General features: G+C 39.0%; 1 protein-coding gene across 6 annotated transcripts in view; it reads left to right on the top strand.

Moving 5' to 3' along the window:
* SLC44A5 (solute carrier family 44 member 5) overlaps nt 1–19451 on the top strand; it is a 64013-nt gene extending 44562 nt beyond the window's left edge. For all 6 annotated transcript variants that reach the window (XM_064429267.1, XM_064429266.1, XM_064429263.1 and 3 more), the window contains 13 exons: nt 1730–1842; nt 2660–2791; nt 5549–5648; nt 8465–8557; nt 9481–9568; nt 11203–11465; nt 12499–12593; nt 12969–13072; nt 14307–14380; nt 16234–16304; nt 16862–16950; nt 17580–17664; nt 19257–19451. In XM_064429267.1, the coding sequence (XP_064285337.1) occupies nt 1730–1842; nt 2660–2791; nt 5549–5648; nt 8465–8557; nt 9481–9568; nt 11203–11465; nt 12499–12593; nt 12969–13072; nt 14307–14380; nt 16234–16304; nt 16862–16950; nt 17580–17664; nt 19257–19369 (1420 nt within the window). In that variant the 3' untranslated portion in view covers nt 19370–19451. The remainder of the gene's footprint in view (nt 1–1729; nt 1843–2659; nt 2792–5548; nt 5649–8464; nt 8558–9480; nt 9569–11202; nt 11466–12498; nt 12594–12968; nt 13073–14306; nt 14381–16233; nt 16305–16861; nt 16951–17579; nt 17665–19256) is intronic.
* Nucleotides 19452–21343: the final 1892 nt, after the last annotated feature.

Here is a 21343-nt window from a genome sequence, read left to right as displayed (position 1 = left end):
GACAGGTTTCTCATACTCGGATACTCAGCTCACAATACTTAGATAACTCACAGATATTCAGCAAGCTTGGGTCTTTCTGTCTCTTACTGAAATCAGGCTTGTGGTGCACATTCTTTCAAAGGAGATACCGCTGAACACACTGGACAGAGAACTGACCATTGTTTTGAACAGAAATTCTAAATATTGGAACAAGTTTCCACATTTCAAATATGGTATTTTTTTGTAAGGAAGTGTTGCCACTTCAGAGTAGTTCGATGGAATTTTCTTTACACTTTTCACCAAATTAATACAAAGATCAAATGATTTCTGGACAAATATATTTAAGTGCCAGAGTTTGGGTGAAGGTTTTGATAGTGAAGGCTTGACACTGAAGGGAGGCTGGATTAAAATTTAAATATGGAATTGCTGTAGTCTTTTTAGCATGCCCCAAACGAACTACTGCTTTGAGCCTTGGTTTAACGGAACTAGTCTGCTGAAGACAGTTGCTACTGTGTACTCAGTTTTGGTGTTACTAGGACTCATGTATAGCTAAAGATAACTTTAGATAAAGGTAATTTACTGCTTTCAAGATGGAGCTCCAAAACTACAACTTTTCTTGAGGAATACATTCTGAATTTCAGTAAATCATTCAGAAAGAGAAAATACATCAGGCTAGGAAGCCATTAAAGAGGTAGGACTTAAGGCAAACTTACAAAGGTTTAACTAAATAAGCTGATGTGATTTTTTTTATGATCAGGCTACCCCATTTTTTAGCTTTGGTTATTGACTAAATAAGCTGGGAACATTGAGAGGAAAAGTTACTGAACACAGGCGAGAAGGGGGTTTAATTTTTTTGGAGTCTGTATTAATACAAAATTTGCATGTAACACCTACTAAAAATAATGAGACATGAAATGTTCTTTGAAGCATCTGAGCTTATTTGTTTGATGGGATTAATAACCATATTGCTTTCTTCATAATTGTTTAGAAAGCCATGCAGACTGAAAAAGCCTTTTGCAATTTTTTTTCCTTTCTGACTTTCTTTCTAGGAGTGAAATGAAAACAAATATTACATTACATGACATTACATTGCATTACATTACATTATATTATTACCTTGATGAAGAGAAGGCACTGTTGATGTCTTTCCTAGGGACTCCATAGAAAGACTCTTAACAGTTTCTTTCTATGCATCATAGTGCCCTGATCATTTGTAGAAGCAGTGATGAGTAGAAATTATGTCCTCCTAACCTCCTGATGGTTTTTCTCCTAAATTTAATTTTTTTTTCCTAGGAAGCTTCTATGATGTTGTTTACTAACATTGTTTCTTTGCAAGCAGGGATTTTCTGTGGAGGACATAAACCAGCAACTTCCCCACACATAGGTATTCCTCCAATTTAACTTTCTGTACTGTAGATTAGACTGTGGCCTGAAAAAGGCAGTGAGTTTTTCAGCTGGTGTAAGTGACAAAAAAAGTGATTCTATTAATCCCGTTCAACCAGCCTGAGTACCTAATACACATAAACATTTCAAGCTCTGCCCTGTGAGATCATCATATATAAGCCGTTTGTTTGTAATGGCAGATAACAGACATGAGAATGTATTTCATAATGAAGATTTTGAAATACTTTTTTACAAATCATGCTGTTATGTGAGATGAAGTGAACCTCATTTGGAATACGAGGAATGCAAGAAAGTGAATAGATTCTTACACTCATTTTCCCTGTGTTTCTGTTTCTTCACTTTCTAGTGGACTGTTCATTGCAATGATGCTGAGTCTGCTGTTCCTTGTGTTATTGAGGTTCACAGCTGGGGTTCTCTTCTGGATTTTCATCTTTGGTGTGATTGGAATTATAGGTTATGGTAGGTGTAATTTTCTAGCCTCTGACACTATTTTTTTCTTACTGCTTAAGTCTAGAAAATCAGTAGTTACTTCAATTAAATGATACAGTTGGGTGAATTAATGCCTAGTTTTAGACACAATTAAGTGAGAAGGACATAAATGGCAGCAAAATGCAGTAAGAATCCAGCTGTGCTGATACTTAGCAGCAGATGTAGTAACCTGCATTACCTATGCACAGTATGCTTAGTCTGTAATCACTTGTACTGATATTTCTTTCCCATATATATGATATCATAATTGTTAGTCTCACAGTGATGCATTTTTGGGTTTTGCTTACCTGACAGGCTTATACAAAAGCAAAACATTTGGCTTGTAAGTGTAGCCATGATGTTTTATGAAAAATCCTCTGCTAGGATTTTTCCCCTCCTGAGGAGCTGAGAGCCTCAGGAAAGAAACACAAACAATAACTGTGTGCTGCTGTGGAATGCAACAGGTGCATCTTCCATTGGTCCATGTGGATTGTTTTCAATTAGTGACCAATCACAGCCACCTGTGCCAAGGCTGTGAGCAGTCACAGGATTTTGTTATGCATTCTATTCTATTCTATTCTTGTTCTTTGTAGCCTTCTGATCTTTCTTCTCTCTCTGTTCTTTAGTATAGTTTTAATGTAGTATTTTAATATAATATATAACATAATAAATCAGCCTTCTGAGAAAAATGGAGTCAAACCGTGTGTCCCCACACTTGGATGGTCCACCTCAACAGTAAGACTCTTTGAAAAAATTTGTCTTTGCCCTTTTCAGACACACTACTGTTTTATTGATTGTTTTTTAAAAGGCATCTGGCATTGTTACTGGGAGTATGATCATCTTAAAGGAATACCTGGATCTGACCTCACTGTTTATGATATTGGATTCCAGACAGACTTCAAAGTGTACCTGCAACTGAGGCAAACATGGTTAGCATTTAGTAAGTGCCCTTTTACATTTGGTATCTGTTAATGGATATTCAGGAAAATCAGTCAGTGTCTTAATACACTTTCTTCCTTGTTAAATCTCCTCCTCTACACATGTTGCTCAGAGGAGAAAGCAGAATTTCCTTTCTCTGTATTGTGTAAAAATACGCTTTTTTTAAGGAGACTAGTGTATTTGTAAGGGGAGATAAAGCAATCACACTAGTGATAAGAATGAAAAAATCTTTTGTTATGAGCATTCTGCTTCCTGTGTGTTCAGTCTTCACCATGGGGAAAGCAGAAGGCAATAATTAAGTTCATCATGATGAAGTTGCGCGATGAAGGGTACTTTTCTCTCTCAAATTATTTTTTCTCCCTCTTTGAGAGTCCCACAAATGAGATTAATAAGTCACGTTAATAACTACATTTCTTTTGTGTCTCAGAATCATAAAATATGCCGAGTTTATGGGAAGAGGCCCATCAGGGTGATCAAGTCCAGCTCCTGGCTCTGCACAGGACACTCCAACAATCCCACCCTGCGTCTGAGCGTATTGTCCAAATGTACCTTGGGCTCTGGCAGCCTTGGGGCCATCACCATTCCCTGGGGAGTCTGTTCAGTGCCTGACTCCTGGGGAAGAACCTTTTCCTGATTTTCCACCTAAATCCCCTGACCCTGCTCCAACTGTTCCCTCAAGTCCTGTCACTGGTCATGAGAATTAAGAGATTGGTACCTGCCCTTACAGTTGCTCTTGTGAGGATGTTGAAGACCACAATGAGGTCTCCTGTCGGTTTACACTTATGTCACTGAATTTTCTTGGCATCTGATCTAAGACTGTGGAGTGAACTATTTTAAACAAAATCCTACTGGAACAAGACAACCTGCAGCATACATTTCACCCCGCAAGAAAGCAGGAACAGAAGAGGGGAAAAAAACCCTCTAATATTACTTGCACTCCTGTTACTGCTCTGTTTGAAGACACACAGACTTGTAACTGATGATGAATGGATCATAACCAAAACACTGCCTCTCCCTATTGGTAGCTAAATTAATAGAACAGTAGCTTGCTGCTTAAATCTCCTGTCTCTTCTTTATGTCTTCATTTACTTCTGTATTGGATCATTGAGCTTATGAGGCATCTTCTATATATATATTGTTAAGGCAAAGCTTTTTAGTGTGCTCTCCCTAGAGAATATTATTATGTGGTTTTTTTTTCCTGTAACTCTTCAGGCTCTTCCCCTGCCTGATTCTTAATAGCCAGTGCATAGTTTACCTAGAGTTTAGTGTCACTTTCACAAGAGTAAATTTCAGTACTCAGGAATTAAATTGCTTTTCCAAAATCACACAGCAAAGTAAATAGTTACATATCCTTGAAGAAAACATAGTCGGAGTCCTAGTCTAGAATTCATGTACTGATGTTGCTTGCCTTTTTCGCAATGTTTTGGACAAGTACATTAATCTAACAGAGCCAAATTGGAATGAGACCAACTTTAAAGAAACCTGTTTATGTATTCCTTCATGGGAAAATGGCATTGAAATGTATTTAACAAAAACTTTGTTCTGAACAAGGTCTGTGGCTCTTAGCACCACAGCAGTCACTTGCCACCTGCAGTTCTGTTGCTGGGGTAATATTTGGGATTGCAATTCAACATCATCTGTGACTATTTGGTCTGATATTCTGAGACTATGTCTAAGCTGTGGGACCTAAAGCCAAATGTCATCTTCCTTTGCAAACCTTCATATAAGTTTTTGGATACTTAAGGGTACTGTCCATTCTGTCTTCCTCTCCCTCCACAGAACTTCTTGGTTTCAGCTGGAGGACACAGGTCCTGCTGCGTACAACAGCCTGCCCCTACTGGGCTGGTTTAAGTGTTGTCTAATGATCTGAAGCACCAAAAATAAATGGATATGTGTCAGAGTCGGAGGATGTGTGCTTCAGGCATTAAAGACTCAGTCTTCTCTAGGTGAAGTTCCCAGAATTTTCTTACTTTCTACTGCAGAAGTAGGTTTAGAACCAACATGAATAGAAAGCAGACAGAAGCAGACTACTGAAATCAGAGTTATGATTCAAATACTGCTTATAACTAAGAGCTCTCAGTTCTCTAGTATCAGAGCATGGTTCTAGCAACACAATTGGAAGGTGAAAGTAATTTGACCAGGATGGTCCTATCTTAGTCTTTGTTTTGGTTTTTTTTTTTTGGTTTTAACTCAAATGAGGTGAAAGGAGCTCATGCCAAGTTAATACTCAAACAAACCTTTTGATTTTAGTACACTACATTTTAGAACCATGTAGGTCAGAAATATGCGCTCTCCATGAAAAACTTGACTCTTCATCTCCTATTTTTTATTATCTAAATACTACAAATGAGCAACAGTATAGCATGAACAAATGCTTGTATTATGAGCAAATTTCTTGTTTATGGAAAGTACAATTTGTAAAGGATGAACTGAATTAAGGCTAGATACTGCAATCACATTGAAGTAATTTTTTATCTTTTTCTGAGAATTATATGTTCCATTTTTCTGTTAAAAATATAAATATCAGGGTCGTATACATTTTGACTAACTCACTGCATATAGAATTTTTTTTCAATGGGACTTAAAAGCCTATGAAATGGGATTGAAGTTTGGCAGGTGCAGTTGGAGAAAGAACTGCTCAGGCAGAGAATTTTACAGAGTTCATGAACAGTAGTTCAAATTACAAGTCGAAAATTACAAAAGCAGCATATCAGTTTGGTTCTTGATAAATCTAATTTCTTTATTTGCTTGTTTACAGTGATAATACTTTGTGTTGTTGAGGTCATAATCATACTGATGCTGATCTTCCTAAGAAATCGGATTCGGATTGCTATTGCACTGTTGAAGGAAGGTAGTAGGTATGTTTGTCTGATTTTAATATATGTTGAATTTTGTTAAATGATCTCTAGAGTACACTCTTCTTGAACTCCATCTTGCACTACCAAGGGCAGAAAATTGGGGTTGAAAATACAAAAAATGCATTTTTTTAATGAAACAGGTTCAACAAGGAATTAATGGGAAGCATTCAAGCAATATCAGTTACCTTTTAATGAGGTTGTGCTTAATAGCACTTTCTCTTTTCAAATAAGGTATTTCTTACCTTTACATTCTTGCCTTAAGAATACATACACTGTTAATGTTACCATATGCCTTTAGTGCAAAGAAGATGTCTCAGCAGAAAATATAAGAGTGGTACACTATTTATAGGAGCCTGGGACCTGTAAGTGCCAACTTTTCTCTGTCATTGGATTGTCCCTGGAGTCATATACTAGTGGTAGAGGATTGGTGTTGTTTTGGCTGCGGCTTCTATTTGGGAAAGACTAGGAGATTCTACTGGGTCCAGTCGAACTTCTGTGTGGACAGGCATAAATCTGCAGACATTGTAAGAGGGTGTAGTCTAAAATATGGTTTTTTTAGCTATGAGTAAAGAAAGCAAAGCAAAGCAGGATATGGGAGTTTAGGGCCTAAGGGACCTCTTCGTAGTGTGTTTCCTGAAATCTGCATAGGCTTTGTTCACAGTGGTTACTGTTTTGCATAGTTTTACACAGAACACTTAGTGGGGTTTTTTTTTGGGCTGTTTGGTGGTTTTTTGTTTTTTTTTTTCCCTTTTGTTTGGGTTTTTTTGTTTGCTTGTTTGTTTTTTGTTTGGTTTGGGGTTTTTTTTTGTTTTTGGTTTAGTTTGAAATTTAGATTTTTTTGGAGTATTGGGAGTATTAGAAAGGATAAATGAACTTAAAACTGACTGACTTAAAATGTCAGGCCCTTGGGTTTCATTGCAAATAGGCTATGGTCTCATAGGTCCTGAAAGCAAGCATGTGTTCTCAGAGCACATAGCGTTACCTCTGAGTTCATCTGTATGCACTTGCTTGTGGTTTTCTGCCATCTTTATTGCCATTGTGGTTCCCAGGAGTCATGATTTGGGATTTTTTTTCATGGGTTTAAGAAATACTGAAGTTCTGCATTTAGCCAGGTATCTGTTTCCCAGATGCAATTAGAGCATAGCAATTAATTTAAGCAGCACTAAATTATACTCTTTAATTCCCATACATTAAAATCCAGGAACACTTTTAACATTCTTCAAAACCTTTGTTCACAGCCTTGACAGGTGGAAGGATTTTAGAAAGTTCATAAACTTCTTGCTGATTAGTAATAACATTCTGTAGTTTTCCAGCAGCATGGAAAGGTCACTTGAAGGTGAACTTTTTGCTCTCATGCGTAATGGATGAAACACTGTATGTAATTACTAAACCTAACAGACCAGGTCATGTATTTAGGAAGATAAAAAATAAGGTGCTAATGATTGGAAATCAAATTATGTTTTTCAATACCTTTTAGGTACATTTTCAAAAATATTACAGTTATAATGCCAATAATTGACTTGAAATCCATAGTTAGAAACAAGAGTTCTTAATCAGTATTTTGGAATAATAGGGCATGTTCTTAATGGTAACTAAGAGGCCTTCCAATAACTGCTGAACACAGCTAATTTGTTGTGATTATTTCTCAGACAGCATAAGCTGTGTCCTCCTGTGTGACTCGTAATAGACTTTTTTGTCTTTGTGGTCAGACAGCAATTGATGTTTGGCTCAAAACCTCTGGATTGCACATGACAGTTTTCTTGCATTTCCCCCAGCATTTACTACTTTACCTTTAGAAACTGAGTAAATTTTTCTCCTTTTGCTGTCTGGAAACTGCATCCTATAAAACAAATAGCATCAGAGGTGCCCTAAGTTATAGGAGAAATACTGTAGGAAATAGTACTAGACAGAAAGGCTTGTGATAAAGAGAGACAGCCTGTAAGTTTCAGTAAACAAAGCACATGCTTTCTGAATTTACATCCAGTGGGATACCCAGCTGGAGATGTTCACTTCTGGGATAGCAGCAGGTTTACCAGGAGGGCTGGTATCAACTCCCACTTCCAGAGAATGAGTCCCTGGCAGGGTGGGAGCTAGCATGCTCAAGTTCCTGCCACTAGTCACATTCTAGCCACAGGAATTAGCAGTAGAATACCAGCCTACATATGCCTTGATATTAAAAGAAGCTTTCTAAGCTGTCAGCAGGAAAAGGCAGTTACTCATTTTGCCTTCCATTCGTGATAGGTGAGCACCACTTATCTACAGCACATGCAAGGAAAGTCACATAGTTGCAGGAAGGTGTCAGTCTGTCCTGGCATTGCAAAGACAAGTTGACTGTCTCTGCCCCCACATAGCTGGCACTTAAGGCAGGAAAGTTGCTGGGAACAGAGTTGTCAAATACAAAATAGAATAAGGTCTGTAGGAGTGAAGGAAGAACACAGGATGAGCAGAGTGGGATAAGGACGTAAAGGGTCTGCAGCAATTGGCAAGAAGATGTCATGGAAATAAGGTAATGGCCTGGAAAGAGACAGATCTCTGAAGCAATCAGAGAAAGTAGACAGAGAAAGTAGAAGACAGGCTGGAACATGGCAAGTGGAAAAAGTTCTCTAGTACCATTGATAAAAGAGGAGTGGTAGAAATGACAAAGTCAAGGTTTGAACACATAAGAAAAAAATTCCTGCAGTATTCTGTGATCCCAGTACTAGGTTATGCTATGAGTGTCAACAAGGTTCTCAAAGCAAAATTGCTAGAAGAGGACTGATAAAAAGCTAGTTTCTCGAATTGTTACAGCTTATTGATATATTTTGTTTCTTTTATAGGGCAATTGGCTATATAATGTCTACACTGTTCTACCCAATCGTCACCTTCTTACTCATTGCCATTTGTATTTCCTACTGGGCTGTGACAGCTGTGTATCCTTCTGTGTGTGTACCTATCTGGAGCAAGTCTTCTGGTCTGCAAGACTAAATAATTTTCTGCTATTTCACGTTAATTAAACCAATATTAAGAGGGCTATTTGGTCACTTAGCACTTACTCTTCTGATGCGGTCTTCTGCACTGCACATCTACATGTGATGCACAAACCAGACAGTGATTTTATTAGAAGTAAAAAAAAAACCAAAAAACTGGACTAAAAGTCAGGCCAAGGCAGGGGGATCGTGCAAAGCCTTGTGTACTGCATGAGGTTGACTCTTGGGGGTGAAAAGGGCCCTCAGTGAAGTGAATACGGCCTTTAATGTGCTGGCTTGGTGTTAATGGTTTCTTAGTTAACTGGAGGTGGAATGGGTTATGTGTGTGTTTTGTTCAGAAAAATATGAGAAAAGAGTGAGAGAATATACAGTGCACTATCTCCTCTTAATTGCCTAACAGAAATCACTGTTTGTTCCTCAACAACAAGGATTTGGTAAGGATTAAAAATGGGGAAAATTGATGATTTAAAACCAGCTGTTATTTCATATGCAAAGAAAGTCAGTTGTTGCTGTTCAGCACAGTGTTAATTCATCCTTATGCTCTGTATCTACTTCTGCCAAAATACAAGAACTACTGCGTAATCTGCCTTGTCAGAGATAGATGTGGAGGAGAGATAGGGATGGTTTTCAGTGTTATGCCCCCTGCCTATTCTGGTCAGGGGTGATTACAGCTCCAGGTATGAGTTTGCAGTAGTTCTCTAAGTAATGAGAGTACTTGGTCTTGCCTGTCATCCTTCAGCTATATCTCTGCAGAGCAAGAGCAATTTTTCTGTTATCTACACAAGTTCTTTAGAGCTAGTGGTTACCCACTGCAGAATCCTAAGAACCCACAGTTCTATGATTCCTCCTTAAAATATTCCATTCAGTTTTTTGGCCACATCAGGAGAACCTGTGTATAAAGTAATGGCTAATCAAACACTGTGCAAGTATGCAAACCTGACTTGTGATCCGGAGGTAAGTGTAACAAATATTTTCTTATAAGGAAAGCTATACTAACTGTATTTCTTAATCACTATTTAATGCACTTCTAGTAAAAAAATGTGCATATTTTAAGTAATGAGTCCTCATGTTAAATCTGAAAATATTACCTAATGTTCAGGTAACACTTTTTTATTTTACAGACATAAACTAGTTTTTCTGCTAAACTATCCTGTAAATGTTAGCATTCTAATTTACAGAGTGAGAAAGGAAGAGACAAAAATAAAATTTTATAGGAAAGATGTTCTTGAATTTGTGAGGAATCTGTTTTTTGGTCTTCTGAAGGCAATGGTAAACTTTGAAAGCTGCACCTCAAAGTTGCTCTGGGACTAGCCATGGTTTGAAGCAGAAGCTTAGCTTCTTCTGGCACAGTAATTACCTTTATGAAGCTCCAAAAATATTTGTCTTGGGTTTTTTTAAATTTTTCCTTCAGTCAATTTTTTTTTTACTTGGCTGTGGGCTTGAATTTAAGGATTCCTTAAAAGCTAGAAATACTTATGAAATGTTGTGCACCAAGGGAAGAATAACCCTGCACACCAGCACGGGCTGCAGGTGCCCTGCTGCTGGAGGGCAGCTCTGTGGAGAAGGACCTGGGGATCTTGGTGGGCAACAAGCTGTCCCTGAGCCAGCAGTTTGTCCTGGGGGCTAAGAGGAAGAGCATTCCCAGCAGGTCAGGGGTGACCCTGCCCCTGTGCCCAGCCCTGGAGGCACCTCTGGCTGCTGTGCCCAGCTCTGGCTCCTCAGCACAGCAGGGACAGGAGCTCCTGGAGCTGGGGAAGGGCCTGGAGCAGCTCCGTGCCCAGGAAAGGCTGAGGGAGCTGGGGCTGCTCAGCCGGGAGAGGAGCCCAGCTGAGAGGGGCCTCAGCCCTGGCTGTCCCTGTGTGCAGGGAGGGTCAGAGCATGAACCAGGCTCTGCTCTGGGGGCCCAGCAGTGAGACAAGAGGCAATGAGCAGAGACTGATGCATTAAATTTCATTGTATTGCAGTGGTGATGCACACCCTGCTGATGTCTAAACACTACAAAAGAAAGGAATTAGAATTGATCTGCTTTCACTTCATGTCCAAACCAAGCAAATACATGAAATGAAGACTAGAAATAGGGACAAGTAATTCAATGTTAAGATGACTCCTTTTTTTAATAGTCTGAGATACATAAGCTAAGTTGTGACTACATCCACAGTTTCTATTAAATTGTGTAGCTCCGTTTTTCATTTCAACCACGGCAATTTACCTGAACATCCAATTTTGCCTGTAGTTTTCAACTAATTCTATTTTTGTTTTAATTGAGCAGATTTTCTTCAACAAAGCATTTATATATCTTAAAAGTAGCTTCCTGAAATTCAAATTTCATTTATTCAAGTTTCAGGGATGTGGTGACTAGCCACATACCTAGTTTGCAAATACCTAGTTTGAAGTTAAGTCTTTGCTGAAGACTGCATAAATCCTTGATTTGAATCCTTCTGTATGTAAACAGGTGACGTAGTGTTGTAGTTTTGAATGAGGTAATGGAACATCAAGCAAAGTTATGTTATTTGTATTAGCCTGCTAAACTTCAGAGGCTATGTATGTATAGAATTCATTGCTTATTATTAATTTTTCTTTCTATTTAGACTTTTAACACAACCAATGTGACTAAATTGTGCCCAGGCGCTCAGTGTACTTTTGCTTTTTATGGAGGAGAAAGCCTGTACCATAAGTACATCTTCATCTTCCAGTTAGCCAATGCCTTTGTCTTTCTCTGGCTGGTGAACTTTGCAATTGCACTGGGTCAGTGTACCCTTGCTGGTGCCTTTGCCTCTTATTACTGGGCCTATCGAAAACCAGCTGATATTCCACTGTGGCCACTCTTCTCTTCATTTGGACGAGCAATACGGTAAGACTGGAGCTGGGTAAGCCTTGTCATGTATCTGACAAATGCTCTTTTTCCATCTAGGGAAGCCAATCTCAGAATATCATCAGAAAATGATTAGTCAGCATTATGGTTTAATCTCGGTGGCTGTCAAACCCCCCACAGCTGCCTGCTTGTTCCCCCACAGTGGGGTAGGGGAGAGAATCTGACGGGTGAAAATGCAAAAGCACGTGGGTTGAGATGAAGACAGTCTAATAGGTAAAAGAAAGCTGCATGCACAAGCAAAGCAAAGCAAGGAATTCATTCCCCATTTCCCACAGGCAGCCATATCCCCAGTACATAAGGGCTTCTTCATGTATAGCAGTGTCTTGGAACAATAAACTCCCTAAATTCAAATGCCCTCCTCTTACCCTTCCTTCCGCCAGCTGTTACTGCCAAGCACAGCACAGTATGGTGTGATGTGCCCTGGGGTCATTTGGCATCAGCTGTCCTGGCCATCTTCCTTCCCAGCTCCTCATGCATCCCCAACCTGCTTATCAGTGGGACAGGCTGAGGAGCAGAGACGTTCTTGGTGCTGTGCAAGTGCTGCTCAACAATGGCTAAAACATGAGTGTGTTACCATAATTGTCCTGGTCAGAAATCCAAAACTTAGCATAGCACAAGCTACTATGAAAAAAACTAACTCTAGTCCATCCAGCCAGCACAATTGGGAAGATGTAGTTATATGAGGAAGGCTGTATCCTGTAGCCCTACAGTTCCCTGCCCCTAGATCCAACCAGTTGTAATGCTGAGCAGGTACTCCCAGTAGACACACACACGGAATACATGTACGTAACACATGTACACAGATTGAGATACAGACACAGCACTCACAAACACCAACAGCACCAATGGCTTCATCCTGTTCCTCTGTGGTGGATCGGGATGAAGGTCCGTTCGTTTTATGTAACTCCCACTAATAGACCTTCCTTCACTTCTGATTTTATATATGTATGCATACATATATCCATGTACCTAGGCACACGTGTGACATAACAATCAAATATTTTGTTTTTAGATACCATACAGGTTCGCTGGCATTTGGAGCCTTAATTCTTGCAATTGTCCAGCTTATTAGAGTAATACTGGAATACCTGGATCACAAACTGAAAGGTGAGATTTACTAATCTGACCTAAGTTGTTAAGACCTTCCTTGCTAAATTACTTCCTTACTTTCCCAAGCTTTTTTTTAGCAAGGAAGAGAGACTAATGCCACATTATCCATTGTAGTTTCTTTTGAGGTGGGTAAATTTGTGTTCATTTACTCAAGCTGAGTCTATGTTCTTGGGAACCTAATGCTAAGTTCAGATGGGATCTGAGTCCGATCTAATTGAAAGCTAGTGAGTTAAATTAGATTGAGAGAGAGAGTCCATACCCAGAAATAAAAAAATAATGTCACAATTTAAGGTCTTCTTCTGAACAGTTTTCTACATTCTGAAGGCTATTAATGAGTTCTGTGTATGATGTACTCTCTCCTGCTCTTTTCAGGTACTCAGAACTCCTTCACTAGATTCCTACTCTGCTGCCTCAAGTGCTGTTTCTGGTGTTTGGAAAAATTCTTAAAATTTATAAACAGAAATGCCTACATCATGGTATGTGCCATGTCTGCATGTTTTCTCCCCTATCTAGGACATTAAAATATCCTAGACACCACTAGTTCATCAAAAGCTAGCAGTACTTGAATCTGCTGATAATGGGATTTACAGGAGTTTCAGTACGTACATGTGGTTCTACTATGAAAAAGTAAGATTTTTTTTCCCTTCTGATTTCAACCTCTTTTTTTCCCTGTCTCTATCATCCCTTCCCACTTACTTTGTGATGGACAAAGTAAGTGGGAAGGGATGGAATAACTGGTTAACTGCCCCTGTAATTCAGTAATTGATATCCTGATTTCAACAGGAATATTAGCTTATTTCATATTGCATATTGATGACATTTCTCTTTGGAGGCAATATTTGAATAAGGAGGTCAGAAGGCATGTGATGATTGTATTTCCACCTGGAAGTTAAAAGCACAAATTCTACTAGCAGAAGCAGTGATATTTCTCCCAAATAAGCCTTCTTAACTTCCAGATAAGAGATGTTTGAAATCTTCACATAAATTAACATACACAGATTTCAGCCTAGGATATTCTGGCTGGAAGCAGTTTTAGTGATTGAGTGGTACAGTCACAGCCTTCTTGTCTCAAAGGTGGTGGCCGTAGTGGGTCCATTACAACCTGTGTTGATGCAATTGACGTTTCAAATTTTTGCCATCTTGAAGCATTTTCGACAATCTTCTTTACAGTTCATAAACTGTCTGAGCTGAGAGCTGTTCTAGCATATCTTACCCTGGTGGACACTATTCCAGGAAGAAGTGGGTTTGTTCCTGAATAACTTTAGTTGCTTTATTTTATGCAGATTTCTTCTTCAGGGAAAGCAGCATCAGGTCCAAGGAGATAACTACAGGGTTCAGCTCACTTCAGCTCTACAAGTGCCTGTTCTTTTCCACTGACTATAAATCTAGTTTAGGTAACTAGTAAAGGGAGAAGAAGCCCTCGATGAGTAACTTTTTTGCTCTGCTTGGCAAACTAAGTACTTAGTCTACTACCTGTGAAATCACAAGGGGTGTCATGCTCATCGCCAGGTGATTTGAAAGGGAAAAATGGATAATATTCTGTCTGAGCCTGATGGGAAACATTGAGAAGCAGCAGGTGACTGAGGAAAGTGTTTTATGTTCATCTGAGTTTCACAGCCACATATTAGGGAGAACTATGCAGATAGATCCTGGCATATGAGAAGTTATCCTAATTATTTAAATTACTTAACAGCCACTATTATTTTACAGATTGCCATATATGGTAAAAACTTCTGCACCTCGGCAAAGGAAGCATTTTTTTTGCTCATGCGGAATGTGGTGAGGTAAGGGACTATCTCCCAGTCCTTGGAAATGTCAGGAGTTCCTACTGTTGCACTCTGTAGGCACACTTCTTTCCTCTCCCATATCTTCTCCAAATGTTGAATGCTGCTTCTATCCTCAAACATGGCCCTCACTTCTTACACTCAGTGTGTAACAGCAGGCTGGCCAGTATAGTAACCTATGCAGAGTTGTTGCAATCTCATGGTTTTGTTGTTATTGGTCCTTTAAATTCCAAATACCTGGTACATTGTCCTCTAAGAAACAAGTGGAGCCCTGAGAGGAGATCTGCAGATACATGGGAATGGGGTGCTCATCATTTGTCATGTTTGTTTTTTGAGCTTTGGTCCACATGGTATGAGAAAGGGAAAGCAGAAAAACCTAAGTCTTCAGATTCATTCAGAAATCTTATGAGGTTGTCAGAGAGTGGAAGTAAAGAAGACAGAATACTTTCCTTTCAAAAAGGTTCTCTTTAACATAGCCAGATATCCTCTGATGCTTGGAAATTTCCTGGCTCTTTTCTCCACTACCGAATGTGTTTCCAAGCTCCCTGTTCTCATCATACTTTCCCTTCATTGCTCCTGGCTCCTGCTTTGCTATTGTGAGATCAAAATGTAATGGGAGAATAACTTAGGAGCAGGCCATATTGATGCAATAGAACACAATCTAATTACCAAGCAAGAGACTCAGGAAAACTGGTTAGGTGGTTTAAAAGCATTAAGTGAAGGACTGGAGGAGGAGGGAAATGGAGGTGAAGGCTGAAAGAGGAAAGTGGAAATGACGCTTAAGAAAGACAAGGAAAGGACTGGAGTTGGGAGATGGAATATCTTCATTGTGTTACCCTGCACTAATATCAGGACAGTGATGTCCATACTGAGTAATGCCTGTGCAATAGAAAAGAGAAGCTGCCATCATTTCCTTACAGAATATCACCTCTCTGCCCTTTATGATTTTGCTCTTAATCAGTAAGAATAGTTAAAAGCTAGACATATAATTCTGTTGTTTCAAATAAAGATGTTTTTATCTTGTGTATTTTGCTAAGTCTGAATTCTGACAGGTTAATTATGATTTGTCTCTTCAGTAGTTCTTAATGTTTATTTTTTGCAGTAGCCAGTACTGTGTATTACCATATCCATAATGGTAATATGGCACTCAGTGCTGTCAAGAGGTTGATGATACAAAGTTCATTTTTCATCTCATTATTTATCTGCAGTTTCTGATAAGACAGGCTGGCAGAACATTGAGCAAAAACTCCTTGCTATGCTTCAATGAGAGCTGCAGATTTATTGTCAGCTTTTCTGTCTACCTTCTTTCATCTCTGATTATCTTCCCACTTGTGAGGTTTCCTGCCTTCCGTGTTGTACCATGATATCTTAAAATAGATAGACTTGGCATATTATGAGGTCATGAAAGATGGCCAAATAGGACCAAGTGAAAAGGAGGCCTACCAGCAATCTACATAAAGATGGCTTTTTGTTTTGATGTGTACTTCTCCTATTCTGGCCTGGCTTATCTGCGCCCCTAGAAGTAAGGCTGAAATAAAACTATTTTGAAGTTTGGGGTTAGTTGATTTTTTTTTAAGCAACTTGAGGAATAAATAGTCTTCATGTCAGTCCTGTAGCAGCACTGCTACATTAAGGCCCTGCCCAACCAGGGCTCAGTTCTTTTTTGCCTTCTGAGATTATGCTGTAGCAACACCCATCTCAGCACTGCCTGTCTGTGGTGCTGTGTTGTCAGCCTGTAAAACCAGCAGAAGACAGCTTCTGGTCATGTTTTGCAATTATCCATACTTTTAAGGAGAAAGAATACGAATGTCTGGTTTGTGATGATTATGTCTCATTTGTCCTTTGCTAAACAGGGTTGCAGTTCTGGACAAAGTTACAGACTTTCTTCTGTTTCTGGGGAAAATCCTTGTCGCTGGTGGTGTAGGTAAGCTGGTTGTTTGTTTTCTAAATTCTATGCTCTATTTTCTGGTACCCACAAGCATGCCTGCCATATTCATATGGCCTTAGTTAGCAGCTGGAGGTTCTCATCAGTCTGACTATTTGGAAATCTGTTTCTGTGTTTCTAGGATTTGCTAGATTGATCTGAAACCTTTTTTTTTCCCTTTCTGGTCCCTACCCAGCACTTGGTTTGCCTTGACAATGTATTTTCCATAGTTGCTTTTACAGCTTTTGAATGTATGGCTGGTGCAAGGACTTCTGCAGCTACAGCATCATAGTTGAATCAAACCAAATTCATGTCCAATAAGTCAGCCACAGTCAGTTCTCCTTTTGTAAGAACTGAACAGAATTGTAAATGAGATTCACCTGGTGACAGACAGTTGCCTGCAAATATCTTCTGTTAGATAATTATTATTGAAGAATGTATTGTTTGCAAACTTTTATTAAAACTAGCCTTGGATCTGTTGTCTGTGTTATACATTCTTTAGATCCTGGGAAATCAGAGCTAGCATGGGAATAACTAATTGCCTGTGTTTCTTGCAGGTGTTCTTGCATTCTTTTTCTTCACACAGAGAATACCAGTCTTTGCACAGGAAGTGCCAATGCTAAATTACTACTGGGTACCATTGTTGGTAAGGCAACCATTTAATTTCCTGAATGCTTGGGCTAGTTTGAGGTGCTCAGACTACTCAGGGCATGGTCTGGTAACAGCTTCTTTGGTCAGTGTCTCAGCGGCACGGTATCCACTCAAGTGAGGCCTGAGCTGCTGCACTCCAGTCCTTGGGATCCTTCAGGCAGAAGTGGCACTGCAGTGACTCTGAATCTTCAGAAAAATTAGGCTTCACGTCTCCTCAGACTTCCCAGACAGCAAGACCCTGATGACAGTATGGCTTCTAACGGAAGGGACTTGGAATGCGTATCTCTCTCCTTTCGTCGGCCCCCCTTACACTTCAGAACATCTCTAAGCTGAGTGGTTCTTGAAGGAGTTCAGAATATTCTTGGCATATATTCTCCTCACAGATTGAAATAGTTGCAGTTTGGAGCTATTTCCAGCTGGAAAACTAGAAGCTACTACATGTTAGGATGCAGTGTCTTGAACCTGTGATCCCTGTCCACAGCAGTAGTAACCTTTGGTAGAAATACAGGGCTGACATTAAATTCTTCTAAATTTGCATAGCAGACTGGGCTTCTGACTTATTTTAATACTACCACAGTGGTGCTGAAAGAAATTTGAGGGTTTATTGTGGTTTGTTTTTTGTAGACGGTCATCATTGGCTCCTACCTAGTTGCACATGGGTTCTTCAGCGTCTATGCAATGTGCGTCGACACGCTCTTCCTCTGCTTTTGTAAGTACTACGTTTTCTTTCAGTAATTCCTGCAAGTCATGGAAAGAGGAGTAAGAAATCACCTTATCCATCCTTCCAGACACAGAAGTCAGGTGACATACTAGCAAACTGTATGAAAAAATAGCAGCTTCTTCTTTTCATATTGGATCTGTGATACGGTTTTCCATGCTTCAAATTTAATTACTTTAAGAAGTGTAAGGTAGCTTTATGGTTTATGGAAATATCTGGCTTTTGTTTTTCAGATGTTCCTTAAATTTCATTAAGTTTACTTCTGGGTGCTTTGTGAAGAGACCTGTATAGTATTGATTTGCTTAAGTGTCTTAACAGTAACAAATACATTCTTTGGTATATAGGTGGTACTTTGTTTTCAGTTTAATAACTGAACAAAGTATTATGCTGAATTACCTCAAACATTCTGTGAAATACCACTTGAAGCTAACTGTCCCTTGGACTCCCAATGGCAAACAATCATAGGCCCTGTCAAAGGGACTACTGTTCAGGCTGTCCAGTGAGAATGCTAAAATCACAAAAGAAATCTGTTGTTCTTGAATTAGGATATGATTATAAGAAGCAGATATCCTTAGCATGTAGTACTTTCCATGTGTTGTATTTTTCTGTAATGAAAGCCATTCTGGTAGGTCCAAGTATGTTGCCACGTGGCAGGACACAAGTAGAAGTTGGTTACATGGCAGTGATTGTTCTTGCAATGTGCAAATTATTTGATAATACTGAGGGAAATAGTCGCAGGCTTCATCTTTCATAAATATGCACCATGGGTTACTGAAGTGAGGCAAACATGGTAATACTGATTCTTTAAACACTCACTTTAACCTCACTTCCATAGAAACTAAGGTTAGCAGGGATTCTGAAAAACAGGGTTGCCAAAGAATCACAGGAACAAGATCAGTTAGAAAACTCAAAATTGGTATTTAGTTGAGAGCTACATCCTATTTATCTCATTTTATGGACTTTGGTTCTAAGCAAACATGATCACAGGCAGACATAGCATGAATAACACTCAACTCCTACTTTTCTGTAGGGAAAAAAGTAATGTCTGCCTTGTTGTTTTAAATTCATGTTCTGTTCTGCTTCCCATGCTCCCTTTAAGTAATGAACAATAGATCAGATAGAATATTATTAATTCACGGCAACAGGTTCTCAAATGAAGTTTATCCTAGGCAGTAAAAAATGGTCCAGTTTTAGAAAGTGCTTAACTCTATGGCTGTTTTTGTGACACATTTTCTAGCAAGAGATTTCCAAAATTCCAGGGTTCAGTGAAGGAATGAGAGTTTCTGAAAATTTCTACATATATTGACAAACCAAAGATCTGGAGAATAAAAGGGATATATTGCTATCATTAAAAAATGGCAAGATGTTTGTGTCTCTGCATCATGTAAAACCTCGTGTGGTCTAGGAAAATGGAAATTTCATAATGTCCTTCATCAACTTAATAATAAAGCTAAATTACCTTGATTGCGTTTCTTTTAATGTTGGGTCTATTGCTCTCTCCTTTTTTCAATTCTATTTGTATCTCTGTCTGTGTGGTTGTACCACTGTTTCCTTTTTTAACTGGTTTTGCTGTGTAAATTCAGGTGAAGATCTGGAAAGAAATGATGGATCTACAGCAAAACCCTACTTCATGTCAGCTAGCCTCCACCGAATTCTAGGGAAGAAGAAACTAAGCCCTAAGAAGGCATCAGGATAATGAACACTAAACCTCAACATCAAAAAGTGTCACTTTAAGCAAAACGTGTATAAAGTAGGCAAAGTAAAAACTGTAAATGATGCTTCTGGTTAATGGGTGATTCTTTTTTCCTTTTGCTTATATAAAGAAAAAGAGCAACATTGGTAACATTTAACCAGTTTAAATGTTAAACTAACAGCTGTGAAAACAAGGCCACATTTTAGTTTATATAGTGCCTATGAAAAGGAAAATGTAAATTTGAAACTTTTATAAATGTATAATGATGTTTTAATAACTTTTGTAATACAAGTTGCTGCCTTAGATGACAGCAGTTTTGATAATGTTTCTTATAAGTGTATATTTGTAAAAGAAATTCAGGCAATTTTTTGAAAGCACTAACATATAACCTAATTAGCCATAAAAAAAGATAGTTTGAGACTCCAGTTAATGAGGAGATGGTACTAAATTTGTAAATATGGTGCTATGATTGTATTTTTTTGTACAAGCTGGTTCACAGCTATTTAAACTGTGATTATACATGCATTAATGATTCCCTACACTGAAAAATGTAGTGATATTTTAATCACATCCACAACTGCATCTTTTAAGACATGATGGTACCCTGCAGATCCCAGAGAAGGTAGTCAGAAAATACTTAAGTTGATACTGCTTAAAGTGAAGTTTTCTGGGAGTTGTGCTTAAAAGATTATATAACTTGGAGAAGGTCCCACTGTGGCTGAAGTGATTTGTGGTTTACACAAATGAGGTTTCATCTGGTACAAGATGGTGAATGTATAATTTTTAGCTGATGTCTAAGAGAGATGCACATGTGTTAATATCCCCCTATCCCTGACAAGTCTCTGATTGCATTCTGTGTTACAAGGAAGTTGAGCTTCACTGAAAGAAAAACTAAATGCAGCCCTTTTTTTGCATTGAATGAAAGTCTTTGCTCTGTATGTGTTCACAAGGAGTTCCATTACCTCTGCCTAGCTTAGAAGGGCTCCTGCCAAGCCATTGGGAATGACTGTGCAGGTGCAGAGGGCTGCATATCCTCAATGTCTCCATGGTCCCAGTGGTTCACGCAGTAAGCTACTAGGACATTGAACTCAAATCTTCTTATGGTACAGGATGAATTATTCAACTACTGAGAGATGCTCTGAAAGATTTAGTTTGCTTTTTAATTGTTAAATTTGCCCAGTCATTAGTACAATGTCATTAATACACGTGTTGGTAGAAAGCACATTAACAGTCGGTGTGGTTTATGACCCTCCCAGTAGTGGAACTGTCACTGCCATTAAGTAACAGCTCTGCTGAAGGAAAAGGTCTTAACACTGGAGAGTTTATCAAGTCTGTTACTGCCAAGACAGAGCTAGAAAGATTTTAATTTATTAGTCTCCCGGGGGAGCCATGGACCCAGCCATACTGCGGCCTGCCCCTGGTTTTCATGGATTCCAGTGCATTGAAGAAGTTATTCCAGCATTTTCCAGGAGTGGCATGTGCCATACATTTGCCAGTTCTGTGACAGGAGTTGAGCACCTGGAAATACTTTTCTAACCCTAGTTGTCCATTGGTGTCACAAAAAGAAGTGCAAATTCTTTTCCAGATGATTTGAAGGCAAGTTTCTGGGGAAAGTTTACTGACCATCTACATCCAAATGGGATTTTGCTCTCTAACTTACTTTACTCTGGTTTGTGATGTCTGTGATCACTGCAAAGGCAGTAATACTGTCCTTCATGCCATGGGTCTGGGGTCATGTTGATGCACAAGCAACCACCATCCACCCAGTCGTCTGCATGGTAAGATCTTGAAATTCAGTGACCTGAGGTGCAGGTGGGAGTATCCTTGTAAGCTTTCTGTTTGGTCCAATGTATGCTAGAGCCCTTTTCCCTGGAGCAAAAATAAGGGGTTCAGTTTAGGACTCCAATAATGTAAAATAAAGGCATATGGTTTCAAATGTAGCTACTGGTTATAGACACCTTTAGATTTTGGTAACCC

The sequence above is a fragment of the Passer domesticus genome, chromosome 7, assembly GCF_036417665.1.
Source record: "Passer domesticus isolate bPasDom1 chromosome 7, bPasDom1.hap1, whole genome shotgun sequence".
NCBI lineage: Eukaryota > Metazoa > Chordata > Aves > Passeriformes > Passeridae > Passer > Passer domesticus.
This window is presented reverse-complemented; position numbering and strand designations above follow the sequence as displayed.